The following is a 24909-nucleotide window of genomic DNA, read 5'->3' on the forward strand; positions in this document are numbered from 1 at the left end:
CCTAAGAAGGAGGAACTTTTTAAAAATTAACGGCTGCACAGAAATCTTAAGTTGGCCTTGCAAACTTCCCTGTTTCCCCCACAATCCTACGCTGGTCATTTATAGCTGCAATGAAGGGAAATTTTTTTAGATGCCCTTACCTGGTTACCTAGGGACGCGGGTGGCACTGTGGGTTGAACCAGAGAGCCTAGGACTTGCTGATCAGAAGGTCGGTGGTTCGAATCCCCACAACAGGATGAGCTCCCATTGTTCGGTCCCTGCTCCTGCCAACCTAGCAGTTCGAAAGCACGTCAAAGTGCAAGTAGATAAATAGGTACCACTCCGGCGGGAAGGTAAACAGCATTTCCGTGCGCTGCTCTGGTTCTCCAGAAGCGGCTTAGTCATGCTGGCCACATGACCCGGAAGCTGTCTGCGGACAAACACCGGCTCCCTCGGCCTATAGAATGAGATGAGCACGCAACCCCAGAGTCGGTCCCGACTGGACCTAATGGTCAGGGGCCCCTTTACCCTTTACCTGGTTGCCTAGAAGCACTTAGGACTGGCAAGTTGCTTTTGACAAGCCAGGTCTCCATTGCGTCACTTCCTTTCAGCAGTTTTAGGAGGGAGCTCTCTCTAACCACGATTTCCTTTGATTTTCAGACACCTCAGATACACCTATTGTGATACAGCCAGTCTCAGAGACGACCCAGCTCACAGCGGACTCCCACCCCAGCTACCATACCGATGGATTTAACTAAGTTAAGGAAGCACTGTTAACTAGAATGGATAAGAATAAATAATATGGCCAATCCAGCACTAGAATCATGGACATTAGATAATAGAGTACGGGGAAGGGAGACGTCCTGCCACACTTAGAGGGCAGCCTCCAACCTGCTGAGAATATTTTGTAATCCCTTCGCCTTTTGTCACCTTCAGTGTCGTATCTTGATGATACATGGATGATACTGTAGCATGCAGTATTTAAAGCAGTTTAGCTTTTGGTCTTATTTCGTTTCCTTTTTTAAAAAAGAAAAAAAATTAGCATGTGTGGAGTTTTATGTTATAAATGTCTTTGTGTTGTAATGTATTGAGGAGTTATCACAACGAGTGTGATGGATACATTCTGCATTTTAAGCAGCGATACCAGCCAAAAAAACAATGAGCATTTTTCAAAGAGAATTTAAATTTGCCACAGAAGCCACCAAACTTCCATACAGTTGAGCTACAAACATCACTTGAAGGCGGCTGTTGATCAACCACTTGATAGCAACTAAGATTTCCAGTATATCCCAACTGCCCCTTTGCTCCTAACACCCCTGTCTCAAGAGCTAACCTTGAAAATGGCTGATGTTGCATGGAAGGGATTTTTTTTAAAGGGAAAAAAATGTTCCCTGCACATCTGTTTCATCTTCTGAGTGTCAGTGGCTTTATAGTTAAGATGTTCTTGTATAGGAGAGGGCCAAAATGTTGGTTTTGTTATAAAACCAGACGTTACTTGAATTATCTCAAATTAAAGTGCACACTAATTTTGTTTGAATTTAATCATTCCCCTGCACTATTTATGATCAGTTACTGCCATTTTTTTAACTTGTGCATGAACATGGAAAACAGAAACTTATGTATGCTCTCACTCTCGCGTTTGAATGAAGTCTAAGCAAATAAATAGTTGAGTAAAGTTTAGATTTCTGTTGCTTGAATATGCATTGCTTTTTACATTTTTACAAGCACCTCTTAAAAAAGAAAACTAAGGCCACTTTACACATGCATTCTAGGTATGCATCTAAGAGTACTTAAAAAAACATTTCTAGAATAAATGCTGCAGGTACAGGTATACTTATCAGGGGACTGAGATTGGCTGTGGCTCCCTTTTGAGTGTTTACTGGGTGGCAAGCTTCAGTTTGCTGCTATGTGATGTTGGAAACAGATCTATGCTGACTGGCTCAGCAGACAAAACACAGTGTTTTGGAGCTGAGACACCAAGTCTTCTATCTGTAGCTACAGCCATGTGGCTTCCTAGCACAAATTCGATTGCCTCTGTTCTACCTTGCTAAAATGGGATCAATAAGTCTGATCTGCTCTAACCAGTGTGCAGTGCTTTACAAAATTGGAGCACTGCGTGGTTGATTAATTAGTATTGCTGAACGGTTGTCAAATGACTAATCACATCTGTTTCCTTGTATGTTAACCCATGAAATAATTTGCACGTGTTCTTTTTAAAGATAATGTTTATTTTGTTTGGGGCTTCCCTTACATCCCTTCATTGATAACTTTGTGATGGATATTCTGGAACGGTTTCCCTCTCTGCGGTTGAAAAAAAAATTATGAATGGAAATTGTGTGTGTGTGAGAGAGTGTGAATGTGGTGGGCATCATGAGGCTTCCTTAGGTATCTCAGCAACTTATATTCTCTACTTCTCTGCTATTGTTTGTTTAGTCTCATTTTAGAAAATGTTCAATCCACTTAAAAATGCATCACCCATTTTCAGGGCTGCTGCTGCTTTTGAGTTTCAGAGCTCAGATCAGTCTTCCTTCTGTTCCCTTTTTCTCTGCCCCCCCCCATTTTCTCTCTTTGGAATTAACTGTGGCTGTCTCTTCTTACGCACCTTTCTGAGGTGGTACCATTTCAGACTGCAAGTGGGAGATGCCAATATGAATATTCCCCAGGGCGTGTGGAGAAAAGCAAAGTCAATGCAAATAGAAAAATTAACATATAAGGAAAAGCGAGTCTGATTGAGCCCTTTGCCTGTTTCACAAGTTTATTGGGGAGCATTGTAGAAATGTCTTCTCTTGTCTGCAGTCTGAAATAGTGCAGTCGGGCTCTGCCACCACATCCTGAGCATCCCACAGTGTCGTAATGCAGACCGTGTGGGATGAGGCCTGACTTTGTTCTACATGCGTTCTGCTTCCCCACAAGCAGGGTTTGCTTTCTTTGCAGGACTTCATCTTCCCTACACCTGAACTGAAATCTGTACTAAAGGAAAGATCTTTGAAAGCTTCTTAGCCATATGGACCAAAACTGTCTTTTGAAAGCCGAGCCAGCTCTTTTCTTTCCTCTCCTGCCCTCTCCAGTCTTCTCCAAAGGTGCCCAATATGGCATGTTCACTTTACTTAGGCTAGGCAGAAGGGCAGTTCTTAACATTTGGGTGAGCTAACACATTGTTAACACTCGTTTTGATATTGCACCCTTAGTTTTTGGCTAAATACCCTGGACAGCTCAGTACTTTAATATTCCTTGAATCCACCTGCATGATTCAAACTTAATATATTTCAGACTTGTATCTTTCTCTAGGCGAAAACAGGCTGATCATGCATTCCTAATGCCTGTCACTGGGTTTTACTCAACATCCCCCACCCAGGGGTTAGGACACACACACACACAGATTTACATATCTAGACTTGAAAGCCTCATCCATCTTGTTGAGGGTTACATGGAGGGTGTAATATGGAGAATTTATAAAAGGTGACAGAGTTCTTTGCCTAAAAGTAAAGTATGATCTCAGCTGCGCTCCTGCTGCCCGGCTTCAGTCTTGATTTTAACATAACTAAAATTGACCATCTTGGACTGATTTCATGACCTAACAACACTGGCGCTCCAGAGCAAAACATCTAGTGGAGAACTTGGGCCATGACCCGGTGTCAGGCTGGATTTTACAAACATGTAATAACCCCTAAACAGTTTGCTGCCACTGGAAACAAGCTGCTTCAATCTCTAGCATAGTTAATTGTTTCAATAGAGTTTCAAGGCAGTTTCCCCCCTCCCTTCTCCTTCTCAGTCTTGGAGTTCAGAGTACTGTATCGCTATTTGTGTTCACTTAAAGTAGATCAATTTATTAATCATTTTGCTGTTGGGCAATGATTTCATAATCATTCCAGTAGTGATTTGGGGGTAAAGCTGTAGTACTTCCTGTGTTTTCTTACGCCATTGTGTCCTTTAGATTTGCATCCCACTGAAGCTTGTTCTAAATATCCATTAATTGCTAAGCTAAAATGCCAGGATGAAGGTGCTTCACATAGTCTTAAACACAGTCTCTGCTCTCTGTTCCTAACGTTGTGCTGCTGGACACAGGGAACCGGGGCTCTTTCAAAGTCTGATTGCTGTTTGATATAAAGGAAAGTTTCTAATTCGAATTTCTAATAGCTCTATCTTCAACTGGAGGCAAACAAAGCTGAAAATGATTTGAGAGGAGTTTCACTTTCCATTGCATTTGTGTACTTGCTGTAAGTCTTCTTGTTGCTGCCTCTGGACAAACAGGACTTGAGGGTTTTTGAGACCATACCAAAGTCATTTAATAGAAGGTGAGAGTGGGGGTGAGCATACGTGATTCTGAGTCTGAGCCTTCTTTCAAGCTACCTTTAAAATTTCTGGAACAAAACCCACATCCATCTGTCTTCAGTCTTATTTATCAAGTCCACTACCTCATCCCCTTACAGCAGTTTTCCTTTAGACTGCCATGACTCACCTTTCTCATTTTTTCAAACTCATATTATGTCGTTAGAAGACTTGCAGAAGGTTGTCCTTCAGTCCTGTTTAACTGTGTCAAAACCAGTGGATCCGGCCAATTAAAGTGAGTTCCACGTGGCTTTGTGATAGGCATATATAATGCACCAAGCCGCCACAAGCTCAGAAGTACCTGCTTCGCTTTGCATGGTGGCCAAACCACATCCTAGCTCTGGCTCTTTGGCTCAATTCAGCTCCCAGGGACTTGAATATGTGAGTCGCAGAGCATCTTTCCCTGCCCCCTCACTAAAATCAACACAGCTTTTTTTCATTTGGAGCTAGTGAGAATGAAGCGAGAGATGAAAAACGGGCAATGAACTTTTTAAAAGTCCATTGGCACTGGCTTACATGAAGAACGTTCACTGCCAATGCATATGAAACTTTTGCACCATTTTTCTATGCTTAAATGTGTTGCCAGCCAATTAAATTAGTGTTTTCATTTTTACTTTAACTGATGCTAGCATTCACAAGCATCTTCATGAACCTGCCCATTTTGCTCTCAGATTGCATTCAGGGAGCTGGCTGTGTTAGGAACTCCTGTCGTTAACCTGCTCATTATTGCCCAATCATCAGACCACTTGTGCAGAGTCAGGGAGGATCTGTACAGCTTCCCGTGGTACGGAGAGCTTTGCGGGCTGCCGTTTTGATTACCTGGGAGATGCAATTTGGGGCTAATGCAACCTGAGGGAGGTTGGTAGCTTGCTGGTTGGACTTCCAAGCTTTTTACTAAATCATGCCAAGCCACAGGCTTGCACCCGGAAACTTGCTTTGAGCGCTGATTCTCCATCCCTTTCCCAACACAGGCGTGATCCTGGGAGGCTTTCCTGTGTCTGAAAATGTATCATGGATACACTGATTAGATATAACTGCTGTGGAAAAGGCACACTGCTCTCAGAGCTACTAAGAACCAGATGTTACGTTTTCAGACACCAAAGTGCCAAGTCCTGATGTGTTCAGGAAAACTGTTGCTTGGGAAACTGGTCTTAATTTATTCTACATTCCAGATGAGCTCCAAATCCCCTCTGCAGCAGCTGCTGTTGAAGTGATAAAAAAATAAATAGTTGTTTGGTGCAATGAGCAATGCAGCCGTCCTTTGTTTGGGGAGCCAAGGGGCATTGTACCTACGAATGCTAAATAAATTTCACAGGCTGTGTATGTATGAATCTGTTGTTTTTATGTGTATATATATGTATATATAAAACACTTACGTAAACATCCTTGTAGCACTTGTGGGTAGATTTCTGCCATTTCTGATGTTACCAAGCGCTTTTTCTTTCAGCTTAGTAACTTCCAAACATTGCTTCTCTCCACCCTCCTTTTCTTTTAGCCCTCACAGTAGTCAATAAAATGTGATGCTCCATAACATTTCATTGCATAGTAGCCTATCATGAGAGCGCCCCGCCCAAGCTTATTCAAAGGCAGAGTTTCACATTATGTTCTCAGTGATGTGGTGGTGTTGCTGGGGGGGTCTGCTGTTGGATCAGCAACCCTTGTGACAGTTTTTACCTACGTTACAGGTGGAGGTGGCAACTGTGCCCTGATTCTAGGAGCCTCCTGCAGCAATTGGGGCTCCTGCAAACAAACACATCAAGAATGGACAGCGAATGCCATGTCCTTAAAAAAACCAAAACCCTGAACATGTCGGCTTGATTCAAAGAGAAGGCAGCAATATCCTGAGAGGCAAAGAGTTCTTTCTGGGATGGTTGTCGTGGGTTGAAGTGGAGGGGAAGGTGGCTTCTGAAATAGTTGCAGGGCATGGCTCTAAGCTCTTTCTAGCAGCAGCGTATTTAACAAAGTGGGGCATAGCATGGGAAATCGTAGGATGAGTGCTTGCATTGCTGTGGTTCTTTTCTGTTGGTAATTCAGCTTTGACTGTTAAGGAGATGCGTCGATGTGATTGTCTAAAGCAGGGATTGGCCACCTGCAGCCCCCGGGCCACAAGCAGCCCACGGGGTCGTTTAAATGGCCCACGAGCCGCCCCTGAACCGAGCCGCCCACCCGGCAAGTCTCCGCGCACTGTGCTAAACCGGCACAGTGCGGAGTGGGGACTCGCTTCTGCGGTGTCGGAAATCACATCTGCGCAGACACAAATGCTGGAAATCGCATCTGCGCAGACGCGATCCAGCCCATGGAGTGATCTCCGCAGGAGTGAACCGGCCCAGGCGAGGTAAACCTTGCTGACCCCTGATCTAAAGACCCCAAAACTAGGCATGACAGAGACAGCCTCCCCCCTTCCCTGTTGGAGGAAGAAGACAGGGACCCTTCCTGCCTTTCCATTGTTTCTTTACCTCTCCCCGCAGTCCCGTTGCCTAATTCTTAGACTCTAATCTGTAGGCCAACAATAACACTTGACATTTGATTTTTGGTATTTTGCTGGAGGCAAGCCAACCCAAATTGTTTAATTGCACAGCGCAAGACCTTCAGCTTATTTCCGTTTCAATGTTTTGACTCAGCGATCTTATTTTACTTTTTGGTACGCCTGTGTGTTGTGTGTCGATGGGTGGGCTGTGTGTGTGTGTGTATGTAATGAACCTGGAGATTTGCCAAGCTGCAAAAGCTGTAGAAATTGCGTTTTCCACATTAGTCCTGTGTGTGCGCGTGTGTGTTGCGTCGTTCAGCAACTGCTGGTGTTCTATTAATTTTTGTATCATCATCTCCTGCTGCTGTTGCCCCTTCTCCTCTATTGGGGAACATGGTATGTGTTTTTTGTTTTGTGTAGCTATCGCTCTATTCAAGGCAGCCTCTTCTTGCATAAAAAAGTTAGGATGAACTGTGGCCCAGTCAGCCATTGCTCCTTTCATGCCGTTCCTTTCAGTGAAGGTTTGCAAGCCCCATTGAAATGAACCATGGCTCCAGAAAGCAAAGTTTGGTAGATTCCATCATTCACTTAACTGTTGATTTTTAGTAAGATTTGTTGTGGCCTCTCCTGAAGTCTGTGTGACCTGATGAAGATGTATCAAGAGTCTCATATTGCACTTGTACTTGCTGGAGAAAAGGGGAAATCCAGATTTTTTTTTAAAATTAAGAAAAATGTTAGTTGTAAAGAACAATCAAAAAGTATAAATGCATTTGAAAAGCAATTATATATATATACATATACATAGAAAATATATATATATATTTTGTTATGTTACTTAAAGGGTCATCCTTTAAATTGTATGTAAGTAGCTGTGGCTGTCCGAACTTTGTGGATTGTTAACACTCGCAAATACTGAGCTCCTGTACATACCTACAGTTCAAGCAGAAGGAATTTATTTTATGTTTTAGCATGTAATTTATGTATTGTATGTCTGAATAGGAACATAAAATTGAAAAAATAAAGACTGCTAAATTATCAGAAACCAAGGTTGTAAAATAAATGTTTTCAAGGCAAAAAAAAACCACCCGAAGTGTTCTCTTGATCTGTTTTTTTTAATGTTTATTTTAAGGCTGGATTAGGGCCTTTTCTGCCATTAACCAAAATGCTGTGACTTAAAGGAGGAAGAAATCAAGCATGGAAGCCACCTTCCTTGGCTTCTTATCCTGAGCAACTGTGATGATAATCATAATTTATTATTTATACCCCACCCATCTGCGGCAGCCTTTGGACTCAAAGCTCTCTTGTGTAGAGCGGCCACATAAATTTCTGAGGAATTCTGAGGAGAAGTGGAAGTTTTCAAAAAGACCAGCCCATTTCCTTTTCCTCTAAGGGGCTCACATGGTTACAACAACCCTGTGACGCTGGTTAGGCCAAGAGGCAGTGACTGGCCCAAGGTCACCGAGTGAGCTTCATGACTGAGTGGAGATTCGAACCCTGGTCGTCTCCCAGATCCTAGTCTGACACACTAGCTAGACACTATCCCACCAGAGATAATAGCCACTGGCTGCATTCTGCATTAGCTGCTGTTTCCATGCAGTCTTCAAAGGGAGCCTCGTGTAGTGCCCCCATCCCAACCCAAAGTTGCTCCATAAGGTTCTTCCTTATCTATTTTCAAAGGAAGGGGTGGAAGTTTTAGCACTACAGTGGTGCCTCGCAAGACAAAAAGAATCCGTTCTGTGATTCTCTTCATCTAGCGTTTTTTTTCGTCTTGCGAAGCAAGCCCATTGAAGGATTAGCAGATTAGCGCTATTAGAGGCTTTTAGAGGCTTTTAGCGGCTTATCTGCTGATCGGATCAGCTGATAAGCGGCTTAGCGCTATTAGTGCTATTAGCAGCTTTTAGCGGCTTATCTGCTGATCGGATCAGCTGATAAGCGGCTTAGCGGCTTAGAAAAAGGGGGAGGGAAAAAAACCAGCAGGAACTCACAAGACATTGTTGTCTTGCGAAGCAAGCCTATAGGAGATTCGTTTTGTGAAGCACCTCCAAAACGGAAAACTCTTTCGTCTAGCGAGTTTTCCGTCTTGCGAGGCATTCGTCTTGCGGGGCACCACTGTATGTTCTCATTTCTGGTTCTTTATAGTGTTGTGAAGATGGTGCTTTACACAGGAAAATGCTCACAAGGCAGGTTCCTGCCCCCAAGCAGATTACAATTAAAAGTTTAAATGAAACCATATGTCCTTCTTCTTCTTTGGCGATCACTCGTAGCCGAGTAAGATTGTTTTCCATAAACACGGTTTTAACAATGAGTCCATAAGTGACTGTGGAGGCCAATTCTGGACCCACACGTCCTTCCACAGTGGGGACTTTTGTTTCCGGGCGGGAGCTGATCACGCTGTGGATTTGCCAAGCGTGCCTTCCTCTTAGCACGTTTCCCCCTTGTGTCCTGAGTTCGAGTGTCTCCAAAGCCCATGACACCTTTGGTAAAGGCTGTTCTCCAACTGAAGCGCTCGCAGGCCAGTGTTTCCCAGTTGTCAGTGTTTATACTACATTTTTTAAGATTTGCCTTGAGACAGACTTTAAACCTCTTTTGTTACGCTTTCCATATCCTAAAGACGCCACCGTCTCTGCTGGCCTTCATTCCTAAGGAAACCAAGTGCTGAAACCCCTGGAATCTCTCGATGCTTGGAGACTGGGGTGGCACGTAACAGTATCTTCGATGCACGACGCCTGTGTCTGAGCAGGGATGCTGAGGCAGAATAAAAAGGCAAACTGTTCCCTGACGGCAGGAGCATGAGAGTCTCCACCATCACATTCCTGGAGCATTTGAGCCGATCTTTTGCGGACCTTGGGGAAATCAGAGCAAACAGCTGCCTCCCACATGGAGGCGTTGGCAGTCATGAGCCGTTCCCCTTGCCCTTTCTCACTGCCGCACTCCAGGACTGGCGCGAGGGCACACAGGCACTTGCCTCTTCCCTTGTCATGTCGACCCACATGGACTACAACTCCTGCCCTAGAGATTGCCCCACCATGGATAGCCTGGAAAGGCAGCTGATTTGCCCCATCTGTTTGGAGATGTTTACCAAGCCGGTGGTCATCCTGCCCTGCCAGCACAACCTGTGCAGAAAATGTGCCAACGACATCTTTCAGGTGAGCCGTGAACATGCCTGGGTTTGCAGCTTGGCTTGGTTTTCATTTTAGGGCTAAGCGCATAAGTGTTCAAACAGAGAAGGTGGCACCAGGGATATGGAATCGCTAGCAAAATGCCCGCCGTCATTGCAGGTGGCGTGAGCTTTGGGGACGGGCCTGTGTCTTGCAAGATCACTGGGTGAATCTGTGTGGACTGACGGACACATGCTATAAGCGACCCCTGTATGGTGGCGAGGGGAAAGGCCTGGTTCCCTGTTTGGATTAAAAAAATAATAATTATGGGGTTACAAGAGGGCTGGGGAAGCTTTTGCAGACTGAGAGTTGGTTTTCCTTCGGAGGGGGGCACAGGCCAGACACAGAGGGCAAAGGTGGGCAGAACAAATAATGCCAATTTTACCTTTGTTAGTTACTTTTACCTGCACATCCCTCTGTATCCTACAGCAAGACAAGTAACGGGTAACATCGGAGGACAAGGACACATTGAGAGCAGGCAAAAACACTCAAGGAGGGTGTGAAAGTGTTGAGGGGTGTGGCCTGGGAGTAATGGGCGTGGCCTGTGGAAGAAGGGGTGTGGCCTAGGGAGAGCTAAGGGGCCCAGGAATAATAATAATAATAATAATAATAATAATAATAATAATAATAATAATAATAATTTATTTGTACCCCACCCATCTGGCTGGGTTTCCCCAGCTACTCTGGGTGGCTTCCAACAAAGATTAAAAAACATTAAAATGTCACACATTAAAAACTTCCCTGAACAGGGCTGCCTTCAGATGTCTTCTAAAAGTCTGGTAGTTGTTTTTCTCTTTGACATCTGGTGGGAGGGCATTCCGCAGGGCGGGTGCCACTACTCAGAAGGCCCTCTGCCTGGTTCCCTGTAGCTTTGCTTCTCGCAATGAGGGAACCGCCAGAAGGCCCTCGGAGCTGGACCTCAGTGTCCGGGCAGAACAATGGGGGTGGAGACGGTAGTGAGGCCTGGAGGGCTGCATTTGGCCCCCACCCCTGAGGTTCCCTACCCCTGTGCTATAAGATGGCTAAGGACATGGTACCTATTTATAGACCGGAATGATTTGCAAGAAGCAGAGAGGGAGAAATACGTATCCATAGCTCTAGAACCAGGTGGTCAGCTGATGAAACTGAATGTACTTCAGCACAGTACCCGCTGCCTCGTGGGACATCTTCGGGAGAAGAAAAGGCTAAAGAATAAACCTTGGGTAAATCTGGTGTGGAGTCCCTAAGACTGTTGGGTGGCGCCTTGTACACCTCCTTCAGCCAAGCTGCTGCCAAACGTCTTGCCCTGCTTTCCTTTGGACCCCATCAGTGAAGCCGAGAGGGTGGTCTTGTCATCTGGGCAATGCAAGACCTCCAGCCACACTGCCCAGGTTTGCACCAAAAACAATGCTGGAGGCAGCAGGTACCGAGTTCCCAATCTATTCAGCCACAGCAGGCGCTGTGATTCTCCAGCAGTTTGACTTCACCCCCAGAGGTGCACTCCATTGTCTCTCGAGATAGACAGATGCCGACGACTTCAGCTGCCATTCTCCACCCAGTGTGTGTGATTTCCTTGTTGGAATCCAGTCATTTGTTTAAAACCAAATGTCAGCACAAAACACTAGAAAATTCAGTTGCCGATATAAAATACGTACCACATGGGACCAATCGAGAAACATTTGCTTAAGGTGTGTTTTCACCCTGGTGTAATGCAGTGCTAGCACTGTGCAACTGCCGCAGGCCCTGTAGTCGCAAAGAGCGTGTGATTGTTTGAACTGGCCCAAAATCAAAAATAAGAACCGCTCTTTTATCAGAAGGGGATTTCCCAAGGAATCTTTCCCCCTTGGAACTTTATAGAGTGCTGCAAAGTGTAAGGACCTGCGGGTTGCATCCAACTAAATTGTACTCGAGCTGAGCCACTGAAATGAGTGTATTTAAGTTACCCATTCATTCCAGTTGGTCTAAGAGTGCTTAGCATTGATTATCACCCTATGTCTTCCACTGTGGGCCCCTCCCTACTGATGGGGATTTTTTTGGGGGGGGGAGGGTTGTGAGTGCATTCTGCAACATGTCACTGACACAAGAATAGCCCATTAGTGGTGGATTTATAATGGACTGTCCACAAATCATTCCGCTTTGCTACTTGTTATGTGATGCTTATTGCATTATTGCCATCTGGAAGGACACAATGAAAATGTGCCAACCCCTCGCCCCACGAAACGTTTGTTTATTTATTCTATTCATATACTGCCCTTTAACCAAAGGTTTATTATTATTATTATTATTATTATTATTATTATTATTATTATTTGGTTTATTTCCACCTATATACAGCCTGAGCCTGTGATGGAGGGGTTCACAGCATTTACACCCCAAAAAGGATGTTGCTTTCCCCCATAGATGCAGCCTTGTACAGTCGTACCTTGGTTCTGGAGCGCCTTGTGACTCGAATCTTTTGGCTCCTGAATGCGGCAAACCCGGCAGTGAGTGTTCCGGTTTGCAAACATTTTTTGGAAGCCAAATGCCCGACGCGGCTGATGCGGCTTCCGATTGAGTGCAGGAAGCACCTGCAGCCAATTGGAAGCCGTGCCTTGGTTTCTGAACGTTTTTGGAAGTCGAACGGACTTCCGGAACGGATTCCGTTCGAGAACCAAGGTACGACTGTATTCAAACATAAATCAGGCAGAGATATCTCTCTAGCTTCTCAGCCTGCTGCTTTTCCACTCCTAGCATCTAGCTGGCACCACTCCACTCTGGCCTGTGTCTGTCTAACTACTAGCCATTTGAGGGAGGGGTGCCTACCCATTTCTCATCTGGCACAGATCCACTACCTTTGTTTCCTTAATGGCCCATTAGCTAAGCTATCACCTCATCAGTAATTTGAATCCTTGCTTCTATTTTAACACTTGCTGGATCCAGGGGTTAGAAGGGTCCCAGCACACAGCCCACTTCCCCCACAAAAAAACTCATAACTATATATGTGTTGTCAATTGCAGTTTTAAAAAATTGGGGTAATTCAGGAATGATGTTCCTCTCAGGCAATGGGGAGGGTTGAGAAAGCGAAAGATAAATGAGCTGAAGTTTACAAGGGACCAAATTTACATTTTTGTATTTGGACCGATCCTTAAATTCATCTCTAATCATTCTAGAACCATAATAAGCCACTACACTGACTCCCAGTACGTTTCCAAGCACACTTCAAAGTGTTGGTGTTGACCTTTAAAGCCCTAAACGGCCTTGGTCCAGTGTACCTGAAGGAGTGTCTCCACCCCCATCGTTCCCCCTGGACACTGAGGTCCAGCTCCGAGGGCCTTCTGGCGGTTCCCTCCCTGCAAGAAGCCAAGTTACAGGGAACCAGGCAGAGGGCCTTCTCGGTAGTGGCACCCGCCCTGTGGAATGCCCTCCCATCAGATGTCAAAGAGATAAACAACTACCAGACTTTTAGAAGACATCTGAAGGCAGCCCTGTTCAGGGAAGTTTTAAATGTCTGACATTTTAATGTATTTTTCATCTTTGTTGGAAGCCGCCCAGAGTGGCTGGGGAAACCCGGCCAGATGGGTGGGGTACAAATAATAATAATAATATATTATTATTATTATTATTATTATTATTATTATTATTATTATTATTATGTTATTCAGAGTTGCCTTTATTCTGACTGAGGCCATGTTGAGCTTCATAAAAGGTGACTAAATTGTCCCAGTGAGTCTTCAAAAACACAGCTATTGAAATATATCACAACTTCAGCTCAGAACAGGTGTTATAATGAAAGTCATCACAGAAACCTCCAGAGAGGCTGCCAGGAAGCAGACAAGTTACGTGGGCTGCTCAAGAAGGACTCATGGCATTTTTACAAAAAACCAAAGGCCAGAAGCCAAGAGCAAAACGCAAGACATTTAATCGTGTGAAGGCAGGTGTCAGGCATCTCTCAGGAGAACGGAAGGAGCTGGAAATTAGAACAGTCGCAATCCCCTAGTTATCCAAATCTGTCTGGACGTAGCCTGAGGAAGGAATCTAAGCACTGCAAAGCAAACAAATGTCTTGGGGGAAATGTCAGGATTTGGTATCTTTTCACCCAAATGCTTCACAGTAAACTAGTCTTGAGAGTCCCATGGACTGCAAGAAGATCAAACCTATCTATTCTTGAGGAAATCAGCCCTGAGTACTCACTGGAAGGACAGATCCTGAAGCTGAGGCCAGCAGCGTAGTGTGGGTTGTCAGCACCCGGGGCAAGGCAAGTAATTTGCGCCCCCTAACCCGGGGCAAGGCAAGTAATTTGCACCCCCTAACCCCTAACCTGCCGCCGCTGCCAGCTTCTTCTTGCTGCTGCCTGGTCTGGTCTGGTGTGGTTCTCTCCCGCGCTCAGCGCTGCGCTGGGTGGCCGCTGCACTGTCCCTCCCCCAGATAGTCCCTCGCTCTCTCTCCGCACCGCACGCCTGGCACCCACTCCCTCCACAGTGGGCGGTGACCCGGTGGCTCGGATCGGATTCGCACAGCCAGCACTGCAGTGAGAGAGAGTGAGTGAGCCAGGTAGGGGCAGAGAGCTGCGAGTGCGCGCGCGCCCCCCCCGATGTTGCGCCCGGTGCGGCCGGCCCCCCCTGCACCCCCCACGCTACGCCACTGGCTGAGGCTCCAAGACTTTGGCCCCCTCATGAGAAGAGAAGACTCCCTGGAAAAGACCCTGATGTTGGGAAAGATGGAGGGCACAAGGAGAAGGGGCCAAAAGAGGACGAGATGGTTGGACAGTGTTCTCGAAGCTACCAGCATGAGTTTGACCAAACTGCGAGAGGCAGTAGAAGACAGGAGTGCCTGGCGTGCTCTGATCCATGGGGTCACAAAGAGTTGGATACAACTAAACGACTAAACAACAACAACAAAAACTACTCTTTGCCAACCTGGGGCCATCTAGATGTGCAGGACTACATCTCCCATCTGCCCCAGCCAGCATGGGCTGATGGGAGTTGTAGTACAAGATATCAGGATGCCTCTGGCTTGGAGAAAGCAGCAGTAGATAGAGCCACGCCTTCAAGCTCAAGAGTTTGTTTTTGTTGACCGATGCTAAGATTTCTAACCTGCTTTCCCCCTCCAGCAAACAAATGTCTTGGGGGAAATGTCAGGATTTGGTATCTTTTCACCCAAATGCTTCACAGTAAACTAGTCTTGAGAGTCCCATGGACTGCAAGAAGATCAAACCTATCTATTCTTGAGGAAATCAGCCCTGAGTACTCACTGGAAGGACAGATCCTGAAGCTGAGGCCAGCAGCGTAGTGTGGGTTGTCAGCACCCGGGGCAAGGCAAGTAATTTGCGCCCCCTAACCCGGGGCAAGGCAAGTAATTTGCACCCCCTAACCCCTAACCTGCCGCCGCTGCCAGCTTCTTCTTGCTGCTGCCTGGTCTGGTCTGGTGTGGTTCTCTCCCGCGCTCAGCGCTGCGCTGGGTGGCCGCTGCACTGTCCCTCCCCCAGATAGTCCCTCGCTCTCTCTCCGCACCGCACGCCTGGCACCCACTCCCTCCACAGTGGGCGGTGACCCGGTGGCTCGGATCGGATTCGCACAGCCAGCACTGCAGTGAGAGAGAGTGAGTGAGCCAGGTAGGGGCAGAGAGCTGCGAGTGCGCGCGCGCCCCCCCCGATGTTGCGCCCGGTGCGGCCGGCCCCCCCCTGCACCCCCCACGCTACGCCACTGGCTGAGGCTCCAAGACTTTGGCCCCCTCATGAGAAGAGAAGACTCCCTGGAAAAGACCCTGATGTTGGGAAAGATGGAGGGCACAAGGAGAAGGGGCCAAAAGAGGACGAGATGGTTGGACAGTGTTCTCGAAGCTACCAGCATGAGTTTGACCAAACTGCGAGAGGCAGTAGAAGACAGGAGTGCCTGGCGTGCTCTGATCCATGGGGTCACAAAGAGTTGGATACAACTAAACGACTAAACAACAACAACAAAAACTACTCTTTGCCAACCTGGGGCCATCTAGATGTGCAGGACTACATCTCCCATCTGCCCCAGCCAGCATGGGCTGATGGGAGTTGTAGTACAAGATATCAGGATGCCTCTGGCTTGGAGAAAGCAGCAGTAGATAGAGCCACGCCTTCAAGCTCAAGAGTTTGTTTTTGTTGACCGATGCTAAGATTTCTAACCTGCTTTCCCCCTCCAGCGGAGGCCAACAAAAACCTCACCTAAAATGATTAATTATAATAATCATACCAGTGCCACAGAAATCACAGAGCAAATAGCATGACACCACACCTAAAGCAGCATAAGAAGAACTGGCTGACTGACCGAACCCAAAGGGTGCTCATCAATGGTTCCTCTTCATCCTGGAGAAGAGTGACTAGTGGGGTGCCACAGGGTTCTGTCTTGGGCCCGGTCTTATTCAACATCTTTATCAACGACTTGGATGATGGACTCAAGGGCATCCTGATCAAATTTGCAGATGACACCAAACTGGGAGGGGTGGCTAACACCCCAGAGGACAGGATCACACTTCAAAATGACCTTGACAGATTAGAGAACTGGGCAAAAACAAACAAGATGAATTTTAAGAGGGAGAAGTGTAAAGTATTGCACTTGGGCAAAAAAAATGAGAGGCACAGATACAAGATGGGTGACACCTGGCTTGAGAGCAGTACATGTGAAAAGGATCTAGGAGTCTTGGTTGACCACAAACTTGACATGAGTCAACAGTGTGACGCGGCAGCTAAAAAGCCAATGCAATTCTGGGCTGCATCAATAGGAGTATAGCATCATTCTAGATCAAGGGAAGTAATGGTGCCACTGTATTCTGCTCTGGTCAGACCTCACCTGGAGTACTGTGTCCAGTTCTGGGCACCACAGTTCAAGAAGGACACTGACAAACTGGAACGTGTCCAGAGGAGGGCAACCAAAATGGTCGAAGGCCTGGAAACGATGCCTTATGAGGAACAGCTAAGGGAGCTGGGCATGTTTAGCCTGGAGAAGAGGAGGTTAAGGGGTGATATGATAGCCATGTTCAAATATAGAAAAGGATGTCACATAGAGGAGGGAGAAAGGTTGTTTTCTGCTGCTCCAGAGAAGCGGACACGGAGCAATGGATCCAAACTACAAGAAAGAAGATTCCACCTAAACATTAGGAAGAACTTCCTGACAGTAAGAGCTGTTGGACAGTGGAATTTGCTGCCAAGGAGTGTGGTGGAGTCTCCTACTTTGGAGGTCTTTAAGCAGAGGCTTGACAACCATATGTCAGGAGTGCTCTGATGGTGTTTCCTGCTTGGCAGGGGGTTGGACTTGATGGCCCTTGTGGTCTCTTCCAACTCTATGATTCTATGATTCTATAAACTCAAGGAGCCAGCTAACAAATAACAACAATGCACACAGCAACAGTGTTAAACACCTGCAGGCAGAGGAGAAATGCTAATTGCTTCGGCTAATAGCTAATTTCCCTCTGGGGAGGGATTGCAGCTCAGTTCTGCAGAGCAGGCACTTTGCAAGCGGACCATCCCAGGTCCAACTTAGGACCTCTCTCCTTAAAAGGATCAGATGGGGAGGAAAAGATGCCCGAGACCCTAGCCCAGTGGGTTCCCAAATTTTGGTGACCCACTGCCCCCTTATTTCCACAAACTCGTCCCCAGCACCGGTGGCCCTACCCTATAAAAAGCGTTATTCAGAATAGCGGTTCGCACAACCAACTAAGGGAGGTAACAGCACAATAACATTCAAAAGCAATAATGATGAATTGCACATTTGTTCAAAATCCCGTTATAGCTATTTGGCCAAATTAATACAACAAAGTGGATGGACTCGATACCAGATTTTCAAAGACTGATGGTCATTTATACCTCTAGAGGCAGTCTCCTGTAAGCCCACCACCCACCTTAGGAACCGAATGGATACCCCACATAGTTACTGCGAGCAAGAGTAGAGAACACTGGCCTAGATCAGGGGTGGGGGACCTTCTTCAGCCTGGGGGTTGCATTCCCTTTTAGGCAAGTTTTTTGGGGGGTGGGCACATGCCAGATGCTTTGAGCGGGGTCAAAGCCAAAGTGAGCAGAGCAAGATACATTTTACCTTGTACAGTAGGCTAGTTTCTACACAGAGAGACGCTTTCTGTTCTCCACCCAATGGATCCAAAGGTTCCATTGTCAGGAACATGGGTGGCGCTGTGGTCTAAACCACCAAGCCTCTTGGGCTTTCTGAAGTGTTGGGAAAGGCTGATCTGGTCCTGAATGGGGTAACTGTGCCCCTGAAGGACCAGGTGCGCAGCCTGGGAGTCATTTTGGACTCACAGCTGTCCATGGAGGCACAGGGCAATTCTGTGTCCAGGACAGCTGTTTATCAGCTCCATCTGGTATGCAGGATGAGACCCTATCTGCCAGCAGACTGTCTCACCAGAGTGGTGCATGCTCTGGTTATCTCCTGCTTGGATTACTGCAATGCGCTCTACGTGGGGCTACCTTTGAAGGTAACAACTAATCCAGAATGCGGCAGCCAGACTGGTGACTGGGAGCGGCCGTTGAGACCACATAACACCGATCTTGCAAGACCTACATTGGCTCCCAGTACGTTTCCGAGCACAATTCATAGTGTTGGTGCTGACCTTTAAAGCCCTAAATGGCCTCGGTCCAGTATACCTGAAGGAGCGTCTCCACCTCCATCGTTCTGCCTGGACACTGAGGTCCAGTGCTGAGGGCCTTCTGGCGGTTCCCTCCCTGCGAGAAGCCAAGTTACAGGGAACCAGGCACTTGGTAGTGGCACCCGCCCTGTGGAACGCCCTCCCATCAGATGTCAAGGAAATAAACAACTATCTGACTTTTAGAAGACATCTGAAGGCAGCCCTGTTTAGGGAAGCTTTTAATGTTTGATGCATTACTGTATTTTAATATTCTTTTGGAAGCCGCCCAGAGTGGCTGGGGAAACCCAGCCAGATGGGCGGGGTATAATCATCACCATCATCATCTCCCCCTGAAATGGACCCTCAGTGCAGCATGTTGTAGGGGGTCGGACTAGATCATTCTTACGGTCCCTTTCCAACCCTACAATTCTGTGCTTCATAAGCAAGCCATTTAGTTGAAGCCTTAAAGGCAAAGCATTTTTTATGCTGACAGCAGCATTGTTTAAACTCGGCTGCTTTCCAAGTTCCCTGGATTGATTCCAGGCAATGTGATAACCATAGGTCAGCAATCATTCTTTTCAATATCATTACCTCTAAGCACTTCCCCACTGGGTTTTTCCTCATGCTTTCCTCTTAATGGAATAATGGAATAATGATGAGGATGATGAATCTGCGCACCAGCAGCCACCCTGTCAGGCCTGCTGGAGGCGGTGGCCGGCTGGGCCTTGGAGTTCCCTAACCTATTGGTATTGGGGGACTTCAACATCCATGCCGATGCCACTCCCTCCTCACAGGCTCTGGACCTGGTGTCTTCCATGGCGACACTAGGGCTCTCCCAGTTTGTTTCGGGCGCCACACATCAAGCAGGCCACACGCTGGATCTGATCTTTGGCGTCGGTATAGATGTGATCATGTTTCCTTCGATGAAGGTGCCATGGTCTGATCACTACGCTCTGAAAGCCAGGATTGACGTTCCACCCCCACCCTGCTTAGGTGGTGAGCCGATTTGGGCTCGCCCGCGGAGGCTGATGGACCCTGATAGATTCCGTCAAGCCTTGCGGGACCTTTCTCCCCCTGGCGACTCATTGACTGAGCTTGTTGAGGGCTGGAATACCCAGCTCCTGGCAGCCATCAATGAGATCGCACCTAAGCGCCCTCTGCGACCCCGCAGAAACCGGGCTCCCTGGTTTACTGAGGAGCTCCGGAAAATGAAGCGGGACCTCAGACGGCTAGAGCGAGTATGGCAGGGTGCCCGTGACGGAGCCTCAAGAACATCTTATAGGGTTTTTATGAAAACCTACGAGATGGCAGTGAAGGCCGCTAAGAAGTCCTACTTCTCGGCCTCCATTGCATCCGCTAGCTCTCGCCCGGCACAATTATTTAGTATAATTCGGTCTTTAACGTCCCTCGAAGGACAGCCAAATTTAAATAACAATTCGACACACAGCTGTGAGGCATTTGCGAGCTTTTTTGCGGAGAAGGTCCTGTCGCTCCGCCATGACCTCCCTGCCAATTTGGATACAATAAAGGAACTGGAGGCCCCTCGACTGTCCTCGGGTCCAGTATTGGACCACTTTGACCGGATATCCCCAGCCGATGTGGACAGACTCCTCCGAGCTGGAAAGCCCACCACTTGTCCTCTCGACCCGTGCCCGTCTTGGCTGATTAGAGCGTGTCCAGACGAGGTGCGGGCCCCCCTGGGGGAGATCATCAATTTGTCCCTTGGCACCGGGACATTCCCAGGGGAACTGAAGGAGGCAGTGGTGCGTCCGCTCTTAAAGAAAACATCATTAGATCCCTTAGATCTATCCAATTACCGCCCAGTTTCGAATCTTCCATTCCTGGGTAAGGTGATTGAGAGAGCGGTTGCTGAACAGCTTGGTAGGTTTCTGGATGAAACATCGGCTCTGGATCCATTCCAGTCCGGCTTCCGCGCTGGTCATGGGACCGAGACGGCTCTGGTCGCCCTAACAGATGATCTTCGTAGACAGCTGGATCGAGGCGGGTCGGGGCTGCTGATTCTTCTAGATCTGTCAGCAGCTTTCGACATGGTTGATCATGAACTTCTGGACCACCGCCTCGCCGACGTGGGGATCCAGGGCACAGTCCTTCAATGGCTGCGCTCGTTTCTCTCTGGTCGGGGACAGAGGGTGGCGCTTGGGGGGGAACTGTCATCCCGCCACTCCTTGGTGTGTGGAGTGCCTCAGGGTGCGATTCTCTCCCCGATGCTTTTTAACATCTTTATGCGCCCCCTCGCCCAGCTTGTCCGGAGTTTTGGGCTGGGCTGCCATCAGTATGCTGATGACACCCAACTCTATCTGTTGATGGATGGCCATCCTGACTCGGCCCCAGACACACTGATCAGATGCTTGGAAGCTGTGGCTGGATGGTTACGTGGGAGCCGGTTGAAGTTAAATCCTTCGAAGACAGAGGTCCTCTGGCTGGGACGGGACGATATGGGATTGAGGGGGCAACTCCCATCTCTTGCGGGGGTGCAATTAGTGCCAGCACCGTCCGTTAAGAGTTTGGGTGTAATCTTCGATACCTCCCTCTCCATGGAGGCGCAGATTGCAGCTATAACAAAGGCGGCATTTTTTCATCTCCGCCAAGCTAAGCAGTTGGCTCCTTACCTCTCTCGCCCTGACCTAGCCACTGTGATCCACGCGACGGTCACCTCCAGACTGGATTATTGTAACTCGCTCTACGTGGGGCTGCCCTTGAGACTGACCCAGAAACTCCAGCGGGTGCAGAATGCCGCAGCAAGACTCCTTACGGGGTCTTCGCTGCGGGATCACATTCATCCGGTGCTATACCAGCTGCACTGGCTCCCGGTGGAGTACAGGATCAGGTTTAAGGTGCTGGTTTTAACCTTCAAAGCCCTACACGGCCTAGGACCCTCGTATCTACGGGACCGCCTCTCCTGGTATGCCCCACAGAGGAACTTACGGTCCTCAAATAAAAACATCTTGAAGGTCCCAGGCCACAGAGAGGTTAGGCTGGCCTCAACTAGAGCCAGGGCTTTTTCGGCTGCGGCTCCAACCTGGTGGAACGCTCTGTCACAAGAGACAAGGGCCCTGCAGGACTTGACATCTTTCCGCAGGGCCTGCAAGACAGAGCTGTTCCACCAGGCCTTTGGTTAGGGCACAGCCTGACTCCCTCCTTTGGCAATCTTTACAATACTTTAGTTTATGGTTGCCATCAATTGTGATTTTAATTAATTCTTATGATGTTTTATAATGTTGCACTATTTTAGTGTTGTTAGCCGCCCTGAGCCCGGCTTCGGCTGGGGAGGGCGGGATATAAATAAAATTTATTATTATTATTATTATTATTATCTGCACGTGCACAGTTTGGATTAGTACCGCGCTATGTTTGCACCCAGTCCCACAACAGCTGCAGGGTCAGACGCAGGATAAGGGCTGCTTCTGAGCTGGCAATCCCTGTGCAGAACAGAGAGATGGTGCGTTGGGTTCCTGGTCCATCTCTCCATTGTGTACCAGCAGGGCTGGGGCGCTGGCATCTCAGTACAAGAACACTACTGTCCATTGCAGAGGGCTTGGAGGCACCTCCCCATTTAGGGCGCAGTATCCTGTGCAAGAGGGACATGGGTGGCGCTGTGGGTTAAACAACAGAGGCTCGAATCCCCGCGACAGGGTGAGCTCCTGTTGCTCAGTCCCTGCTCCTGCCAACCTAGCAGTTCGAAAGCACGTCAAAGTGCAGTAGATAAATAGGTACCGCTCTGGCGGGAAGGGAAACGGCGTTTCCGTGCGCTGCTCTGGTTTGCCAGAAGCAGCTTAGTCATGCTGGCCACATGACCCAGAATGTGCTAGTCCTGGGGGGAAGGTTACCGTTGTCGTAGTCAAAGTCCAGTCCTGAGTCACTAGCCTGGATACAGTTCACAAGGAGCAAGGCGAGGTCCGAAGCAGGAAGCCGGGCGGGGACAGGAACACTGGAAGGTCCGAAGCAGGAAGCCGGGCGGGGACAGGAACACTGGAAGGTCAGGTCTGGGTCCGGGTAGGAGCAGGTACTCAACGATGACGTTGCTTCCGCAACCTGGGACCGGGCTGACTGGCCTTTATCTTCTCTGAGGCCAGGGGCGGACCCGGCCCCCAGGAGACCCACCTCTCCTGGCCTTAAGGCGAGCACTCCTCCTGGGAGAAACCAGTTCCCTTCGCCTCTCTGCCCTGAGCATCTGCAGTTCAGGAGAGGCTGAAGGGTTACTGGGCCCAGGGGGAGACTCACCTGTAGGCACTGAGTCCTCAACCACCTCTGGAGCCAGAATGGATTCACCTGGTGCCTGCTCCTGAGGATCCGGCACAGGTGTAGGCGCCTCAGAATCAAGGCCCTGCCCCAGTTCAGCCGGCCCTGGAGGCGGGGACTCCTGTGCAGGCTGGGATTCCTCCGGTTCATCCTCTGAATCGGATTTCCAGGCCATCACACCGAAGCTGTACGCTGGCTCCCTTGGCCAGTAAAGCGAGATGAGCGCCACAACCCCAGAGTCGTTCACAACTGGACCTAATGGTCAGGGGTCTCTTTACCTTAAACCAAATATCATAAAGACACCACATTCTCTGATGTGCGCTAGGTAAGCGCCTGGAATCCTGCAATAATACACACACACACACACACACACACACACACACACACACACGGGTTTGGGAGGTGTCCCTGCCCCCAAAACATCTCTTCTGTGTGTTTCAGTCTCGAGGAACGACTTTGGGCTCTGCGGGGAGGTTTCGCTGCCCGTCTTGCCGCCATGAAGTGGTCCTCGACAGACATGGCATCTACGGACTGCAAAGGAACCTTTTGGTTGAAAACATCATCGATATTTATAAGCAAGCATCAGCCCGGGGACCAGAGAGGTATGTGAGACCCAACAGTCACTGTGTATGTTTGTGGGTGCGTGTGGGTGGGTGCGTCTTGCATACCCCAAAATGTGGGCAAATGTGGACTTGTAAAAGGATAAAAGAGTATTGGGAAATGATCTATAATGAATTGAAAAAAGTGTTTAAAAGTACTTTACCAAAAAAACCCAAGAGTCTTTTCTGTTGGGGATAATTTAAACTGAAATTCCCAGGTGTCAAAAACGATTATTTATGTATGCTACAACTGCGGTCTGTGTTTCATTAGCCCAAAAATGGAAAACGAGCGAAGTCCCAACAAAAGAAGAATAGCAACTTAAGTTGACAAAATATGCACAACTTGCAGACTTTACATATAGATTAAGAGAACAAGAAGAACATACGTTTAGAGAAGATTGGAAAAGGTTTATTGAATGTATGGGAAATAATTGTATACTGCTGAAAACGTTGGCAGAATGAAGATAAATTAAACAAGTTTTGATGGATGTAATAATGGGATGCTGATTGATATGGTTTTTATAAAATATGCAGCAATTTAGGGTATGTAAAATGAACCATGGAAAGAGAAGAAGGGAAATCATTGATATGTTAAGGGTTTAAAATGAGTGTTTTAAATTGTAAAACAGAAAATTTAACTATATATAGTGGGCAAATGTTTCATTCTCCCCCCCCCTGATATTTCATAGATTCATATAATTGTAAGGTTTGGAAAGGATCTTTTAGTCCTACCCCCTGCAACGCAAGAATCTCAACTAAAGCATTCATGATGGATGGCTATCCATCCTCTGTTTAAAACCCCCCAAAGAAGGACAGTTCACAACCTTCCAAGTCAGTTTGTTCCACTGTCAAACGCCTCTTACCATTGGAAAGTTCTTGCTAATGTTTCATCGGAGTCGCCTATTTTGTAATTTGAACCCATCAGTTTGAGCAGCAGAGAACATGTTTGCCCCATCTTGCGTGCGACAGCCTTTGAGATATTTGAAGATGGCAACATAATTTTTTTGAAATGATTGAATTGGCAAAAATGACGGCAACAATTAGAATGCAATCTAATCAAAATCTCAAACAGGAATGGAAATGTGTAGAGGAATACATGACCAAAAGATGCTCCAACAAGAATTTATTGATATGTAATAGACCGATTTCACAAATTTAAGCTAAGCAGATATATAAGATTGAATGTTTAATTATTAAGGTACAAAATTACAATCTCAATAATAAAGTTGCAAAATAATAAGAAGGAAGACACAGGGCAAGCAATAAGAAATGGATAAATGTTGGTACATAATGAAATGTGAAAATGTGAATTTACGAATATAATGTATATGTATCATTATTTAAAGATTTCATATATGTAATGCAACATGAATAATAAATAAATAAATAAATAAATAAATAAATAAATAAATAAATAAATAAATGGGAAAAACAAAAAAATAAAAAGAGATATTTGAAGATGGCTCTCATATCACCCCTCAGTCTTCTCTTACCCAAACTAAACACATCTAGCTCTTTCAACCACCAGGCACTTATTTGATTAGATACCTACATC

The 24909-nt window shown here is 47.2% G+C and overlaps 2 protein-coding genes across 6 annotated transcripts in view; both read left to right on the plus strand.

Annotated features, from left to right (window-relative positions):
- The window catches only part of DNAJC5 (DnaJ heat shock protein family (Hsp40) member C5), a 56517-nt gene extending 48661 nt beyond the window's left edge, over positions 1 to 7856 (plus strand). For all 4 annotated transcript variants that reach the window (XM_083507781.1, XM_083507784.1, XM_083507782.1 and 1 more), the window contains one exon: positions 640 to 7856. In XM_083507781.1, the coding sequence (XP_083363907.1) occupies positions 640 to 737 (98 nt within the window). In that variant the 3' untranslated portion in view covers positions 738 to 7856. The remainder of the gene's footprint in view (positions 1 to 639) is intronic.
- Positions 7857 to 9515: 1659 nt separating this feature from the next.
- LOC310708738 (tripartite motif-containing protein 54-like) overlaps positions 9516 to 24909 on the plus strand; it is a 43175-nt gene continuing 27781 nt past the window's right edge. The window contains exons 1-2 of one of the 2 annotated variants that reach the window (XM_083507470.1): positions 9516 to 9921; positions 23197 to 23357. In XM_083507470.1, the coding sequence (XP_083363596.1) occupies positions 9565 to 9921; positions 23197 to 23357 (518 nt within the window). In that variant the 5' untranslated portion in view covers positions 9516 to 9564. The remainder of the gene's footprint in view (positions 9922 to 23196; positions 23358 to 24909) is intronic. The other variant, XM_083507469.1, reaches the window with a different exon arrangement.

This window comes from Podarcis liolepis, assembly GCF_965112155.1.
Source record: "Podarcis liolepis genome assembly, chromosome: 6".
Lineage (NCBI taxonomy): Eukaryota > Metazoa > Chordata > Lepidosauria > Squamata > Lacertidae > Podarcis > Podarcis liolepis.